Source organism: Passer domesticus, chromosome 14 (genome assembly GCF_036417665.1).
Source record: "Passer domesticus isolate bPasDom1 chromosome 14, bPasDom1.hap1, whole genome shotgun sequence".
Classification (NCBI taxonomy): Eukaryota; Metazoa; Chordata; class Aves; order Passeriformes; family Passeridae; genus Passer; species Passer domesticus.
The window spans coordinates 11229149-11242936 of NC_087487.1; the positions used below are offsets into that span (position 1 = coordinate 11229149).

At 40.3% G+C, this 13788-nt stretch overlaps 1 protein-coding gene across 1 annotated transcript in view; it reads left to right on the forward strand.

The window, feature by feature from the left end:
- SH3GL3 (SH3 domain containing GRB2 like 3, endophilin A3) overlaps nucleotides 1-13562 on the forward strand; it is a 39653-nt gene extending 26091 nt beyond the window's left edge. Inside the window, exons 2-9 of the mRNA XM_064389088.1 lie at nucleotides 839-907; nucleotides 1504-1576; nucleotides 2045-2188; nucleotides 2857-2990; nucleotides 4376-4534; nucleotides 7322-7425; nucleotides 8651-8778; nucleotides 12765-13562. Coding sequence (XP_064245158.1) covers nucleotides 839-907; nucleotides 1504-1576; nucleotides 2045-2188; nucleotides 2857-2990; nucleotides 4376-4534; nucleotides 7322-7425; nucleotides 8651-8778; nucleotides 12765-12970 — 1017 coding nt within the window. The 3' untranslated portion in view covers nucleotides 12971-13562. The remainder of the gene's footprint in view (nucleotides 1-838; nucleotides 908-1503; nucleotides 1577-2044; nucleotides 2189-2856; nucleotides 2991-4375; nucleotides 4535-7321; nucleotides 7426-8650; nucleotides 8779-12764) is intronic.
- The last annotated feature ends 226 nt before the right edge of the window (nucleotides 13563-13788 follow it).

A 13788-nucleotide genomic window follows, 5' to 3' on the forward strand; every position in this document is an offset into this window, starting at 1 on the left:
AGTTTCAGTGATAAAAGCCAATTAAAACAGAGAACTGTTAGGTATTTTTGAAGGAATTTCATGTTGAATATGTGTTAAATCGTAGTGGAGGGATCGAGGCTTTCAAAGGCTGTTTCACACTGGGTAAAGATCTGGCTTTCCTTTCATGTTGTCACAGTGCAGGTACTGTGCAAGAAGCAGATGGCAGAGTTCTGCTTGGTGGCTTATTCCTGGCCATGATTTGCTCAGTGAGGACCACAGTCAGGTCTGACAGCCTGGAGTTTTCACACCAAAGTTGGTTAACTTTTAGCCTTTTCAGAAGGTTTACTGGAATAGATCTGAAACTGGTGCTTCGAGTTTTTGTTTTGATCATAAAGGTGCTCAGTCTCACAGGTGAGTCACAGTGAAGCATTTTCACGAGTCTGTTCCTTCCACAGAATTGCACACAACTCCAGCAGGAATGGGACTTACTGAGCCTGCTGGCATACAGAAGGCTCTCAGAAGTACAAAGCTGCAGAGGCACACTTGGAAAGGTTACTGTGGATTTACCTGCAGTCAGACTCTGGTCCCTGTGCTGAAATCTGCAGTGTAGGTCGTGCCTGTAGAGTATAAACTCTTCAAGCATGAGAAATATTTTTTTTTTTGTTTGCTTGTTCTAAATTAGTATCAGATACCCTTGTCTCCCTTGAAGGGAGGGCTTAATTTCCAAGACTGTTTACTTTTGTCCTGCGCAGTTACCTCAAATGGATGCTGGCTATTTTCTAATCTGGAAATCTAATCTAATCATGTAACTCTGAGATATTTATTCTGTAATTAAATAGCAATACCTTTTTTGTGTATTACATTTATCTTTTTACAGCTATTCAGTGAAAAAATAAGTGGAGCAGAAGGAACAAAGTTAGATGAGGAATTTCAAGAGATGGAAAGGGTAAGAAAAGTCATATTATTCAATATTTTCAATATTTCAATATTTCAATGTTTCAATATTAAGCTATTGCAAAATCAAAAATACTTCATGTTTCAAGTGATTGAATGGTATTTTAGATTTACCTGTGGGAGGAAACCTTATAATGTGCTTCCAAACAGAAAGATAAAAGGATAAATGCAAATTTGTCCTTGAGCCTTGTCAGCTCAGCCAAGGGAGGAGAGACACCCACAAAGGCTGTTTGAGCAGAGGATCAGGTTCCACTGACACCTCTCGACAGTGAAGAGGAATTCCTCCAAGAAGGGGCAGAGCATCAGGAGGAGCCTTCCCCTGGATCTGTGGGAGTGTAAATATCACAAAGCCTCTGCATCTGATAAAATTAATGATAAAAATCTGACTACATGGGCCAGATTTTCTCCTGGTAAAAGATCATATCTTTTAGTTTAAATCCATGTTCAGAAGTTTACATGAAATGGACATGTTTGCTATCCACGGATGAATTGTGTTGCAAATTAAACAATGTTAGTGCCAGTTTCTGCTTTTACAATTGTTATGTGATTATTTTTAATGTTCATAGTAGACTTACTTTTCTTTTTCAGAAAATTGATGTTACTAATAAAGCTGTAACAGAGCTCCTGTCCAAATCCACGGAGTACCTTCAGCCAAATCCAGGTAGGGTAGGAACAATAGCTGTTGGATTTTGATGAACATTGTTTATTACTTGGAAATTAATTTTAGGCAAATAAAAGCTAATTAGGTCATCATTGTGAGGTTTATGTGTGGAGTTCTGCAAAGTTCTTCTAAGCAAGAGGGAGAGAAAGTTGGCTTTGGCTGTGCTTTTATCCTGCATTTACTTTCTGCATTATTTCTAATCAAGGAGCTCACAGCCAGGACTGTTCAAAGGAATGTGAGTGTCCGTAAATATTTGCCTGGAGAAATGATGCTTTTTTAGTTGGGAATAAAAACTAGTTTCATATGACCCATATTGTTGAATGGAATCTTTTTTCAGCTTTGGACTATGAGGTACTGACAACAAAAAAACCACCAGTCTGAGATGAGCTTCGTGGCTTTGCTTGAGAAAAAACTTATTGCTTTAAATAGATTAGTTTTAAAATTGATTTTTTTCTATGTCCCTCTTAGCATACAGGGCCAAGCTGGGAATGCTGAACACTATGTCAAAGATCAGAGGACAAGTTAAAACCACAGGCTACCCCCAGACAGAGGGACTCCTGGGAGACTGCATGATACGGTATGGCAGAGAGCTGGGCGATGATTCTATGTTTGGTGAGTTGGTGCATCTCCTCTGCCAATATTTCAGCATAAAGTCCTTTGCAAAGTGTTACTGACATTACCTGTGTAGTTGGCCACTGCAGGTAAGAAGGAAAGTTTAGTGCAGGGATCAGGGGATGGTTGATACAGCTCAGAAGGAGAATGCTCCTGCATTTGTCTGCCTCTGTTGCAGGTGGGTTTGATAACACTGTTAGAGATGCTGGCTGATCATCCCTGTTACTAAGCATTTTAGTTTCTAAGTTGCCAAACCTGAATAATTTAGGGTGATTCTTAAATGCAGTTTATTTCTTTTAACTTTTATATAAAAATGGCTCTACTCAATTTGAGAAGTAAACTAAGGGAAAAATTCTTGTGGAAAGAAATAAACAGTAATACTGGATTGTTTTGGCTTTTTTTTTTTTTTTTGTAATGACTTATGTACAGTAGGGAGAAATTTTTTTTCCTCTGATATCTGTTGGGGAAAAAAAACCCCAAAATGTAATTCAGAACAAAAATTTTCTAGTTCCAGTTTTGTATAGAGAACAAGCATAGCTTGCATTTTCTTTTTTACTCTTTAAGGGACTGCAGCAGATACAAAGATACCTATTTGAAATGGCTGTTTTCAAAGACAAATTTTCTGCTTTTACATATCTTGAGATATAAGAGCCTATTCTTTACCACAGGCCTTGCACTACTGGATGCTGGTGAGAGCATGAAGCAAATGGCAGAAGTGAAGGACTCTCTTGATATTAATGTCAAACAAAATTTTATTGATCCTCTTCAGTTGTTGCAGGACAAAGATTTAAAAGAGATTGGGGTAAGTTTTCCAGGGTAGAGCTTCACTTAGCAATAATCAGAGCCAAATCAACCCTACTTCTCTGAGATATTTTTCTTGAAAGCAATAAGGTAAATAAATTTTGTTGTAATAGATTTTCTGTCTAGCAAAATAGTGACAAAATCTTCTTAGGATGAATGCTGGGCTATTTCTGCCCTGTCTGACTTACTCAATTTGCTATATTGCTTGTACTGACTGTACAAGCATAGTGAAGAGAATTATATCCTTTATTTTTCTTCTGATTTATTTTAATGAACATTTTTATTAATGCTTATGAACATGTGAGTGGGCTGTGATTTACTGCCAGTGATTATCCTATCTTACCATCTCTGTCAGCCTAAAGCTGTTTATAATGGAGAATGAATATAACTGTTAAAAAAGGTTTTTCAGGGCAAACACAGAATGATCTGAATAGTGTCATAAAATGTTGAAGTGCCATATGCCACTATAGGAAAAAATACAGGATACTAGAGAACACATTTTTAACCTTTAGAGTTAAGTTTTTCAGTGTTTTTATTTGCAATGTGACAATTCAAAGAAATCAAGGCAGTCTTTGTCTGAGTCTGTTGATTCCAATGGATTTGGGTAATAAGCAAGTTAAAACCCTGATGAAATGCAGAAATGAAAGTTATTTTACTTGTTTACACATAAATGGATGTGGAAAGCATAGCAAAAAGATAGCAGTAATGTCTGTAGCTGTCTCGTTTGAAGCATAGCTGTTTTCAGTTGTGTTCTTCTGAGCTGATGAAAAGAAATTGTTTGATGTTAGCTGTAATGAGCATTTTGTACTGTCACTTTGAGTCCATTCTGTGAGTCTGTCAGTCCCAGGATTTTGGCAACAGAAAAGCTTGTGTAGTTTTATCAGATGGAAGTGTCAAGTTGATACATAACAAGGACAGGAAGAACACAAGAGATTTTGGAGCACTGCTTTATGAGGAGAATACAACCCTTTAACTTTTAGTTGTCATAGTGCAGATAATTCAAGATGTAAAATTGAATTACATGTAGAATATGGTGACACGCAAATATTTAAGTTGGATCCTGCTTCTCTCCGCAGCTCAGAGAATCTGTATTGTTGCACATTTAATGAAGTCCATGATGTGGATGTCTAAAATAGGCAAATCAAGGCTGCCAGTACCCCAAGTGCTACCAAAGGGCTCTTTATTTAAAATTTCACTCGTGTATGTGACCCTACACTTACCTGGTGCTGCCTGGGGTCATAGGGATGGACTGTAGAAGTCTCTGAGCCTTGTATTTCTTTAAGTCTGCATATATTTTCATCCATTGGTGATATTTCCTGAGATCACAATGTGTTTGTTTGGGCATGTCCCATTTGGTCCTTCTCATAAATGTTCTGTCTCTTTTAGCATCACTTGAAGAAACTGGAAGGGCGCCGCTTGGATTATGATTATAAAAAAAAGCGTTTTGGAAAGATACCAGATGAAGAAGTTAAACAAGCAGTAGAAAAGTTTGAAGAGTCAAAGGAACTGGCTGAAAGAAGCATGTTCAATTTCTTAGAAAATGATGTAAGTCTGTGCTGCATCTTTGTTTGCTGCAGTACATCCTGGAGGGGCAAATGTGTGGGATTGGTTAAAACCACTCCCATCCTTCACAGGAGGTAAGGTCTGAAAGCAGAAACTCTTGCTTCTTCCCAATTTAAAATCCCCTGTCAGAGAAGAGCATAATGCACGGCAGAGAATGGGAGAACTCAAGAATTTCTTCTGGAGATACAATGACTCAGACAAGATGGCCACAGAGTAGCCAAGTAGGACTAGCTGAGAGTAAAATGCAGCTTGGTCGGTGAGAGAGTGAAGGTTGTGAAACTTTTGTGGTCAAGACCTGCTGCTGAAAATCTAAGCAAGGGCATTGTACCCTCTGAGGTTTCTGAATTTTAGCTCACTTACAGTCAAAACTTCCCTGCTGATGTGGAGTCTCTGAATGATTTTACCTCGGAAAATCGTTACTATTACTCTTTGGCTCTGCAGAGTCCATAGAGTGAGTCTGTGGCTTGGGCTCAGATATGTGGACTTTGGCTCAGAGTCCAAGTCCATCATGAAATTATGTCTAAATAAGGAGCAGCTGTGGCCATTCAGGATAATCCTCTCTTCTGTCCACACACAGAGGAATAGCAGGATGTGCTTTCTCCTGCATAATCATGGAATTGTAGGAAAAGAGAGCTGGACCTATTTGGGCCTATTCCACAGTTTTGTCTTCTCCTGTCGATGCAGCATCACAGAAAACACACAAAGTAAAAAGTGTGCTGTCTTCTGTGAGCAAACTGCAACAGTGAGGAGCTATGAAGTGGAAAGATTTAACTGCAAGCAGCTTCTCTCTGCACACCCAGCCTGTAGCTCCTGAACTGTTTGTTAGTGGGACACATTTGTTACAGCAGTGTTTAGTGAAAGGCAGTTAAGCCTCTTGCTGTTTTACCAGTGTAAGTTAATGAGGGCAGAAAAAGCTGGAACATGCTCTTATCAACAATTTCAGCACTGTTCCACTGTAGGCTCTACCAGTTGCCTGGTTGCAGTGGATGTGTGTTTAGCAATTCTGTCTTGCATGGGCAGCTGAGAAATGTTTCAGGTGCTGTTTATCATTAGTCAGAGCACCAAACGAAGGATAAAAGAGTGCAGGAATTCAACTGGTTTAGCTCAGCCACTAGAAAACAGATGAGTTATGCATTCTAGTGTAAGTAATTCTGCCTTTGGGAAGGGGTGAACTGGATATCCCTCTGAAGTTTTTTCTGTACCCATTTCCAATTTTTTCTGTTTAAATAAAACTCTGTGATCTTCCCCCTCCAGACCCAGTCTGTCCTCCCAAAACTTCTCATTATAGCCTTGTTGTCTAACCCCAAATGGTCTCACTGTGTTTGTGGAGATCTTAACTGCAATCATCTCCTTCTGATCATTTCCAGTTCCCCAAGTGTTTCCCTCTCTTGGTCTTCTTGCCCTGAAGTCTGTTCTCTGAGCTCTGGTTCCCAGCCATCTTGCCAGGTGCCTTTCCCAGGCTCAATCCTGATCCCCACCTTTCTCAGGTTTTTGCACAGCCAGCTCCAGACCTCCCACATTGACACTGTTGCATTCACTTCTTATCAGATCCATCTTTCTGCCATTCCCACACAACCAGTCCCAGGTTCATCTTCCTAAGTAGCTTTTAGTCCTTCAAGTTTCTCTGGCTCTTTCCCAGTCTCTCTTTCTCTCTCTCTTCTCCTAATCCAGAACTCCATATTTCTCCTAGCTCTTAGTTCTCTTGTTTGGACAGTCCTTTATCCATTTTCTCTGACCACACATCCAAACCCCAGGCACTTTGTGTGTTGTCCTCAGCTGTTTATATTACTCTCTTCTGACTGTGATGGGATTGTCTCAGCTGTTGGTTTGGTTCTGTGCATTTAATTTCTTTGTGCTATGTGACAGTGTTTGGCTCTCTTATAGTCCTGGCAGATTTTTTCATGATCTTTTTAACTGAGTAAAAGCAGACAAAGTGTAACACAAAACTGCCATGGGTCCATAAAACATTTGTAGAAAGTTTACTCAGATATTTTCTTATGATCCAATGTCTGAAGACATCATGATGGAATGGAAAGATGTCAGACTTCTTGGGGTCTGTCTTCTTAATGTTGTCTTGAAGAAGAAAAATATCTGTAACTGCTCCATACCCCATACAGCTTGAACTTTTCAGCTTGTGTTAGGGGAATGAGATTATTTGTTACTTCATGAATAAAAATATTTTGTTTTGTGTTTCTCCTTCACATTCTCCCTTTCCTCATCATTCATATTTTTGAATGATTGGCTAATATGTTTTAAATCCAAGTAGATAAATCATGCTTCATTTATCAGTTTTTAAATGCTGCCATCTAGTGAGGTAAGTCCAGATCATTTCAGAACTGCACTTTGTAAACATTGATAATAAACACTAATGGGTCTGAGTCATAAGAGCTGTCAGAGTGTAATTTCTTCCAGCATTGATCAGAAAAGCTCCACTTTCACCTGCTGAGGGGTCATGTCCTCTTTAATGTTTTGGGCTTGGGTGTTGACAGACAGCTGGCTTGGAAGTTGAAAGCAGAAGGGATTTGCACATTGTGAAAGGAAATGACTCAAGGACCCAGCCCTGAGTTAGTGAACGAGAAGTTACACCTCAGTTTTGTTCAGTTTCCAACTGGCAGTTTCTTTGATAGAATCACATGTGCTCTTTTCCAATAACCTCTGCAAGGTACTGTGGTCTTTTGAGATACCAGGTCTGTTTTAAATGATCTGTTTGTTTTTCCTTCTGCTGAATGTACTGCAGAGCCCTTACAACTATTTTCCTCTGTCTTTCAGGTAGAACAAGTCAGCCAGTTGGCTGTGTTTGTAGAAGCAGCACTAGATTACCATAAACAATCCACAGAAATTCTGGAGGACCTGCAGAGCAAGCTGCAAAACCGGTAAGACAGAACCCCTCAGAAAATGCTGAACCTCTTCTGCAGCTGAGGTTCACAATGTTGGAAAGTTACTGAAGCAACAAATCTTGTAGCACCACCTCCCAGATGCACATTTGCTGTGCTTTGTGCCAGACTGAGCTCCATGGCTTTAAACCCCTGCCACCTGGCAGCTCCTTGCTGTGCTGGGAGACTTTAATGTAACACAGGATCTGCCCAGGGAGCTCTGAGTGTGTGCAGAGTCTCTCCCATCTGTGGTGGTTCATGGGACAGCCTCCCTTTGTTTAGAGGTTTATTTCAACTTGCATACTTTGAGCTGTGTTTTGGAGGATTTGCTTGAAAGTTGGCCTGTTTTTATTGAGATTAAGGGGTATAACAAAATTCTGCAGCACAGTAAGGAACCAGCCAGCTGGCCAGGAACAGAGCTGTGCTTAACACACATAAGAAAGGCTCAGGTACTTTGTGTCAGCCTAAGGAAAGGGGGAAATGCTGTCACTGGTGTGTCACTCAGGTTACCAGGGACCTGAGTGTTGCTGTGCTGTAGGCAGGGTCAGGAGAACTGTGTGAGGCTTTCAGCTCAGGGTGGCTGTGGGGGCTGTGAGCATTGGCATGAGGGCAGCTGTGTCTGCAGGCACCCTGTGCCCTCCCAGCTGGGGGGGCAGGGGGACAAGGAGCTCTCTCCTGGGGCACACACAGCAAGGGGTACTAGACAGTTTTGCTGGCTAAATGTTTTTTTTCCTGTATTCCCTAATAAAAAGGCTGTGTGTGAGATGCAGTCCCTGGACCTCTGTCCTGGATGTGTTTCTCCATATGTCATTTACAGTTGAGCTTTCCAGGGAACTCATTCCTGCAACTTATGCTGAACTCAGTGGCAGCTGTGGGTGCTCATCACTTCTCAGACTCAGGATGTTAAGCTTTATGCCTTTGTCAGCAGGACCAAAGTTTTAAATAAATTAGGGACTTGTTGAAATTCAAGTATTGCATGAGAATTGAGCAGCTTTTAGTAAAAACACACTCCCCCCCTAAAACAAACCAACCAACCAAAAAACCAAACCCAACACCATAAAACCAAAACACAAACCAACCAAAAGAAGTCTAAAACCACAACTAGCAGAAGATTTTCTTACTTCACCTTTCAAACAGCAAAGTACTTTACTTGAGCTTAAGTTCTGTAAGTATTTCTTCCTTCTTTCTTTGCAAGTAAACCTCTTTCTTCTTCTCTGTGTTACAGAATAAATGTAGCATCTAGTCGGCCTAAGCGTGAATTTAAGCCAAAGCCTGTAATAACTACAACTCTGGAAATTGGTGATAATCAGCAGCACAATGGGATTGCCTATAGTTCTTCCATGAAATCATCAGGTGAGTCTGTCACCACAGAATTAGTGTGTCTCTAGATGTTTAGCCAAATTGTTGCTTGAGGTATTTCTGGTACCATGAGAACAATGGATCCATCAGGCATCAGTATCAGTGCATCTGACTCCAGATTGCTTCCCAGATTTCAAAACAGAGCTGTGAATCAGGGTTCCTCTCAACAGACTCTCACCATCTGAAATTTAGGTGTGGCATTCTCCTTGGTCTTTTAGGTCTCTGAATTGCCACTGAGGGTGGGAGGAGAGAGAGGGAGAGGCACTTGAAGAAAACAGTTCATTTCTTGCAAAGACAGATGCCTGCAGTGGGTGTGTTTGAGCACAGTCTGGAGTAACTCCAGGTGCTAATTTTTCTCCACAGTGTCAGAGCATAAATGTACAGGATCTCAAATATTAGCTATGTAAAATTCAGAGATGACTCCCACCCTTACTGTTTTTACCATCTTATAACTTTACTATCCCCTAAATTATGCAACAAAGTATGAACTGAAGTACTTTATGTACTTTAGGTGGAGGCTTAGGACCCTTTTCTTTGGTAAGGCACTGATTTCATAAAAAAGGCAACTTTTGAAAGTTGTGTTAGTAACAATCAGTAATGTTACATATCAAAACAGCTTTTCCTCGCCTCATGAATAAAATTATTTTGCCCTGTCTCCTTGATAACTACATTGTATGATGAGATGAGCCCACTTCCATACTGAACCTATCAAAATGCAGATCTTTAATTTTCCTGATAGTGTCCCTCAGGGTAAGTAGTGTCTTGGTACTCAGCAAAGCCATGGAGATCTGTAGGGCAGTTCAGAGCCAGATGTGACACATTCAGCACAACTGCCATGGTACAGTTCTGAGCATGGAAATGACTTCTCCCATGTTCCACAATAGTTTTTCAACTATCAGCTTCTTGGAGCAGAAATACTGTTTTCCTTTGTATAGTCTCTAACATATGAGGATTATTTACTACTTAGGACTCACACACTTTTGCAGGGCTATATTCACATAAACTTAATTTTTGTGTTGTTGCGAGTTATTTGGCTGCTTTGAGTAAATGCAGATAAAAAATTCTCTATTTCTAATTCATTGTTATCCTCATTAATGAGCCGCAGCTGTGAGCATCATCTGGCTCATTTTAGAACTCTTCAATTGCTGTATTACATCATGCTTTTCACTGAGTTTGTTTGTCAGGTTTGACTATGATATGAAATATATGGATCTGGTTGCCACATGCTGGAATTTAGCATAAGCATCTAAGTGTTTACTCACTTCAGCTATGAGGGAAACTGGAATTAATTACCTTAGAAGCTTCCAGTTTGTGATTATTAAAGTACTGTCTTGCTACCTGATGTACACAGTGTGATATGGAAGGCAGAGTAGATGCAGGTACAGGCAGTAACACTCTCCCTTTGGGGAAAATAAACAAAAAACCCAAACTATCATTGAATGGCATTTTGGTTTCATCCTGTAACACTCCAGGAATCACAGACAGCTTCTTGTTTACCCTGATTTTGTGCTGTCCAGATCTGAGTGGTCTGGAAATTAATGACAGTTCTTTTTTGACTGTGAGAGAGATGTAAACTAGAGAAATAAAGGAGGTGCATATGGAGTCACAAATTAACATAAACCCCGTTGGCAGAAATAGAAGAGCGCAATTTATTTAGCTGAAATCTCTGCAACATTTGTGCAAGTAGACAGCAAAAGGCTGGAGTGGTGCCAGCAGTTCTGTGATGTTAAGCAGTGTGTGTTGCAGAGTGTCAGGCAGTGCTGCCCCCTTACCTTTGTCATGGAAGCTTTGTCTCACTGCATTACACAGTAGCAGCAGCTGCCTGACTCTAATGAAGACTTTGACTGATCCTACAGCCTGCAGTGAAGCTGGTTGTGCTCGCTGTGGCCATTATTTAAAAACCTTCCCAGGCTGCCAGACGTTTCTTTGCAGTTCTTTGGAGCTTAAAATGAACCAAATGTGCTCCATCTCTGATCAGGTAGCTCACTGTCAGAAATGAACTGGCCTGCAGTGACAAATCAGCCCCATCGGGGCCGGCGCTGCAGGCAGCAGCGCTGTCAATGACCGCGATCGGCGCCTTCTGCTGCTGACAGCTCCGGGGAGCTGGTACCGCTTCCACCTTGGCAAAGGCTGAAAATAACTCTGCTATTTTTAAACACAATCAGTCCATTTGTGCTGGGCAGCTGGCTCATCATCTCTTTTTCTGCATGGAGTCCTTCAGCAAATATATGACACCAAGCTTTCACCTGTACCAGTGTATTAGAGCAGCTCTAATGCAGCTGGTTCTTGTAGGACTTTGTCACTACCCTGCACCTTCCAGAGGATGAGCTTGGCTTTGTGAGAGTGCTGCTCTGGGAAGGTTTACTTAGTCTCTGTTGGCACTTCTCTTCCATTGTTATAAATAAAAGCTCTCTTCTGTTGCTATCAAGGGTAAAATATACCCACAAAAGAGAAAAGCTATTCCTACTTTCCAGTTTCCACAGCAGATATTGCCCCCAGTTGTATTATTGTCAGTTAAAAAGATGCTTTCACCTGTCTGTTTTCTCTGGGTGATCACTACTGGGTCTCAGCTGGTTTCCTTTAGAGACTTCTAATTCCTTTGTCTAGAAAATTCCTGAGCAGTTACTCTTTAATAGTTTCCTATGTGTTACCATGATTAACAAGTTAAAATGCATTTTTCCCATTTTAGCTGTTATATCTGTATTGCATTACCAGTTGCATGTTTACCCAGTAAAAAAGGATAGCTGGGAGACTCAAGACTGGAATATTTGAGTATTGCTGCAATGTTCCCAATAAGACGAAATAAATAATTTAAATATAAGTACTAGTGTTCCAGAGGTGTCATGCTATAAGGTGTGGTACTCCTCTTTACAAGACAGCAACATTAAGCTTTTTCTCCTGTTCTTCATTTATAAATATATTTCAAATTACCAGACTTTTACTTGGATACATGACATATGTTGTTAAAAAATCTGTTATGGCTGAACTACAGTTGAACCATGGACTAGTCCTTGATCACAGAGCTGAGCTTTACAATTTGAACATCATTATTCTAATAAAATGTATTCTAATTATTCATAAATACAAATGTTACATATATATAGGTACCACCAGTCCAAGCTAATTAATACTCCTCCATAAGAATATCTTAAAAAAATGTACTTACTGCATTAACAAGTTAACAAGGTTAACTTTTTTTAAATGTTTAAGGGTGATTTGAACTTAAGATCTTTTTTAGGATAAACATTGCAAATCATGAGAATAGATAGTGTATCAGAAAACTGTTTTCATCCCTAAAGTAATTTGACAGGTGAGGTGCCTTTGTTCCTACCAGAGCCTTTGCCTTAGTTCAGATGGAGGATGTGTAAAATAAAGGAGTGGAGGACACGAGCTCAGGGAGCAGTAACCCAGAACTGTCACTGCTCAGGTCAGGGTGGAACCTCACTCCTACCACAGCACATGTGGAGTGAAAATCCAGGGCTGTGCCTCAGGCTGCAGGGCTGTGTTTGTAGGACAGAGCAGGAGCCCCTGCCCCTGGTAGGTGTTCCCACAGGACCAATGGCTGCAGTGCCATTTGTTTAAAGAATTCCTTGTCATTTCCCCTGTTGACTTTTCTGCTTCCTCCACTCCTGCCCTTCCGATTCCTGTGGCAGCTGCTCCACAGAGAGCACATGGGGTTTGACAGCTGATTACTCAAACCTGCAGATGGAGATAAACATCCTTTGGAGAGGGAAGGCAGCTAGGAATGAAAGAGGAGTAGCATCTGAACTTAAAGGAACAATTATGTATTAAACTTATTGTCACTAATCTTGCATTTTATATGTAGAAGCACCAGATGCTAATGAATAAAAGCAATGGAAAAGCTGTTGCTGTTGACATGACAGCAGGGCTGCATTTGTGACCCCTTGTTTTGTGCTTAGGGGTTGGTGGGGTGCTGTGAAGCTCAATTAATGTGGTTGTTTTTTCTGTCACTGGGGCAGGTTCTTCAGTGCACATGGATCAGCCTTGCTGCCAAGCTCTCTATGACTTTGAGCCAGAAAATGAAGGCGAGCTTGGATTTAAGGAAGGGGACATCATAACTTTGACCAATCAGATTGATGAGAATTGGTATGAGGGGATGTTAAATGGAGAGTCTGGCTTCTTCCCCATTAATTATGTTGAAGTGATAGTTCCCTTGCCTCAGTGATCGTGTCATTCGAGCTGTGAACATGATTTCATGACTGAAATGGATTCACAAATGTTCTGTCAGTGTGGCATTCTGTGAAAGCCTTGCTATTTGACTGACTTACTGACTTTTGTATGCGTCTTTTTAAAACGTATTTATTTTATATTCAAAAAAATTTCACCTTCCCTGATTTGTCAACCTGCAAAAAAACCCATACCCAGTTTTTTTGCTTTGTGCCTTGAAGATCACTGTATGAAGTGTTTACTGGTAGCTCACTGTTGCTCCAAAAACGCATTTCCTTGCTATTATTGTATGTGGGTTTTTTTATCTTTGGCTGCAATGATTTTACTATTGAAAACCATTTTAAAAAATACTGTTAGTGAAGCTAACTGTAACCAGTTCCTAAGTTACTGATGTCCTTGAGCTGTTTTCATCTCTCACACCATAATTTATTGTGAACACGTTAATTCCTCTTTTGCATTGTATGTTGACAAAAGGCAAAGTGGTTGTTGTCAATATTAAGATGATGTTGTACTAAGTACAAGTTCTCAGCGTTGAAAATTGGTATAATTTACTGACCAAACTGAATAAATATTTCTGTGGGATAAGAAAAGTGGTTGCTGCTTCTGTACTGATGGTTCTGGCACTTGTTTGAGCAGGAGGCCACTTTTGCTGAATAGATCAGCTTTCAGTGACAAAAACAATGCATGAATAAAGAAAGTATTAGTTTTATGACAACTCTGCCCTGCAATTTTAATAATCTTGCTACTTCTCTATTGCTTGTTTTGCATTTATGTCTGTTAACATCTTTTTCTAGCAGAAGGAAAAGAGAGAAGGTC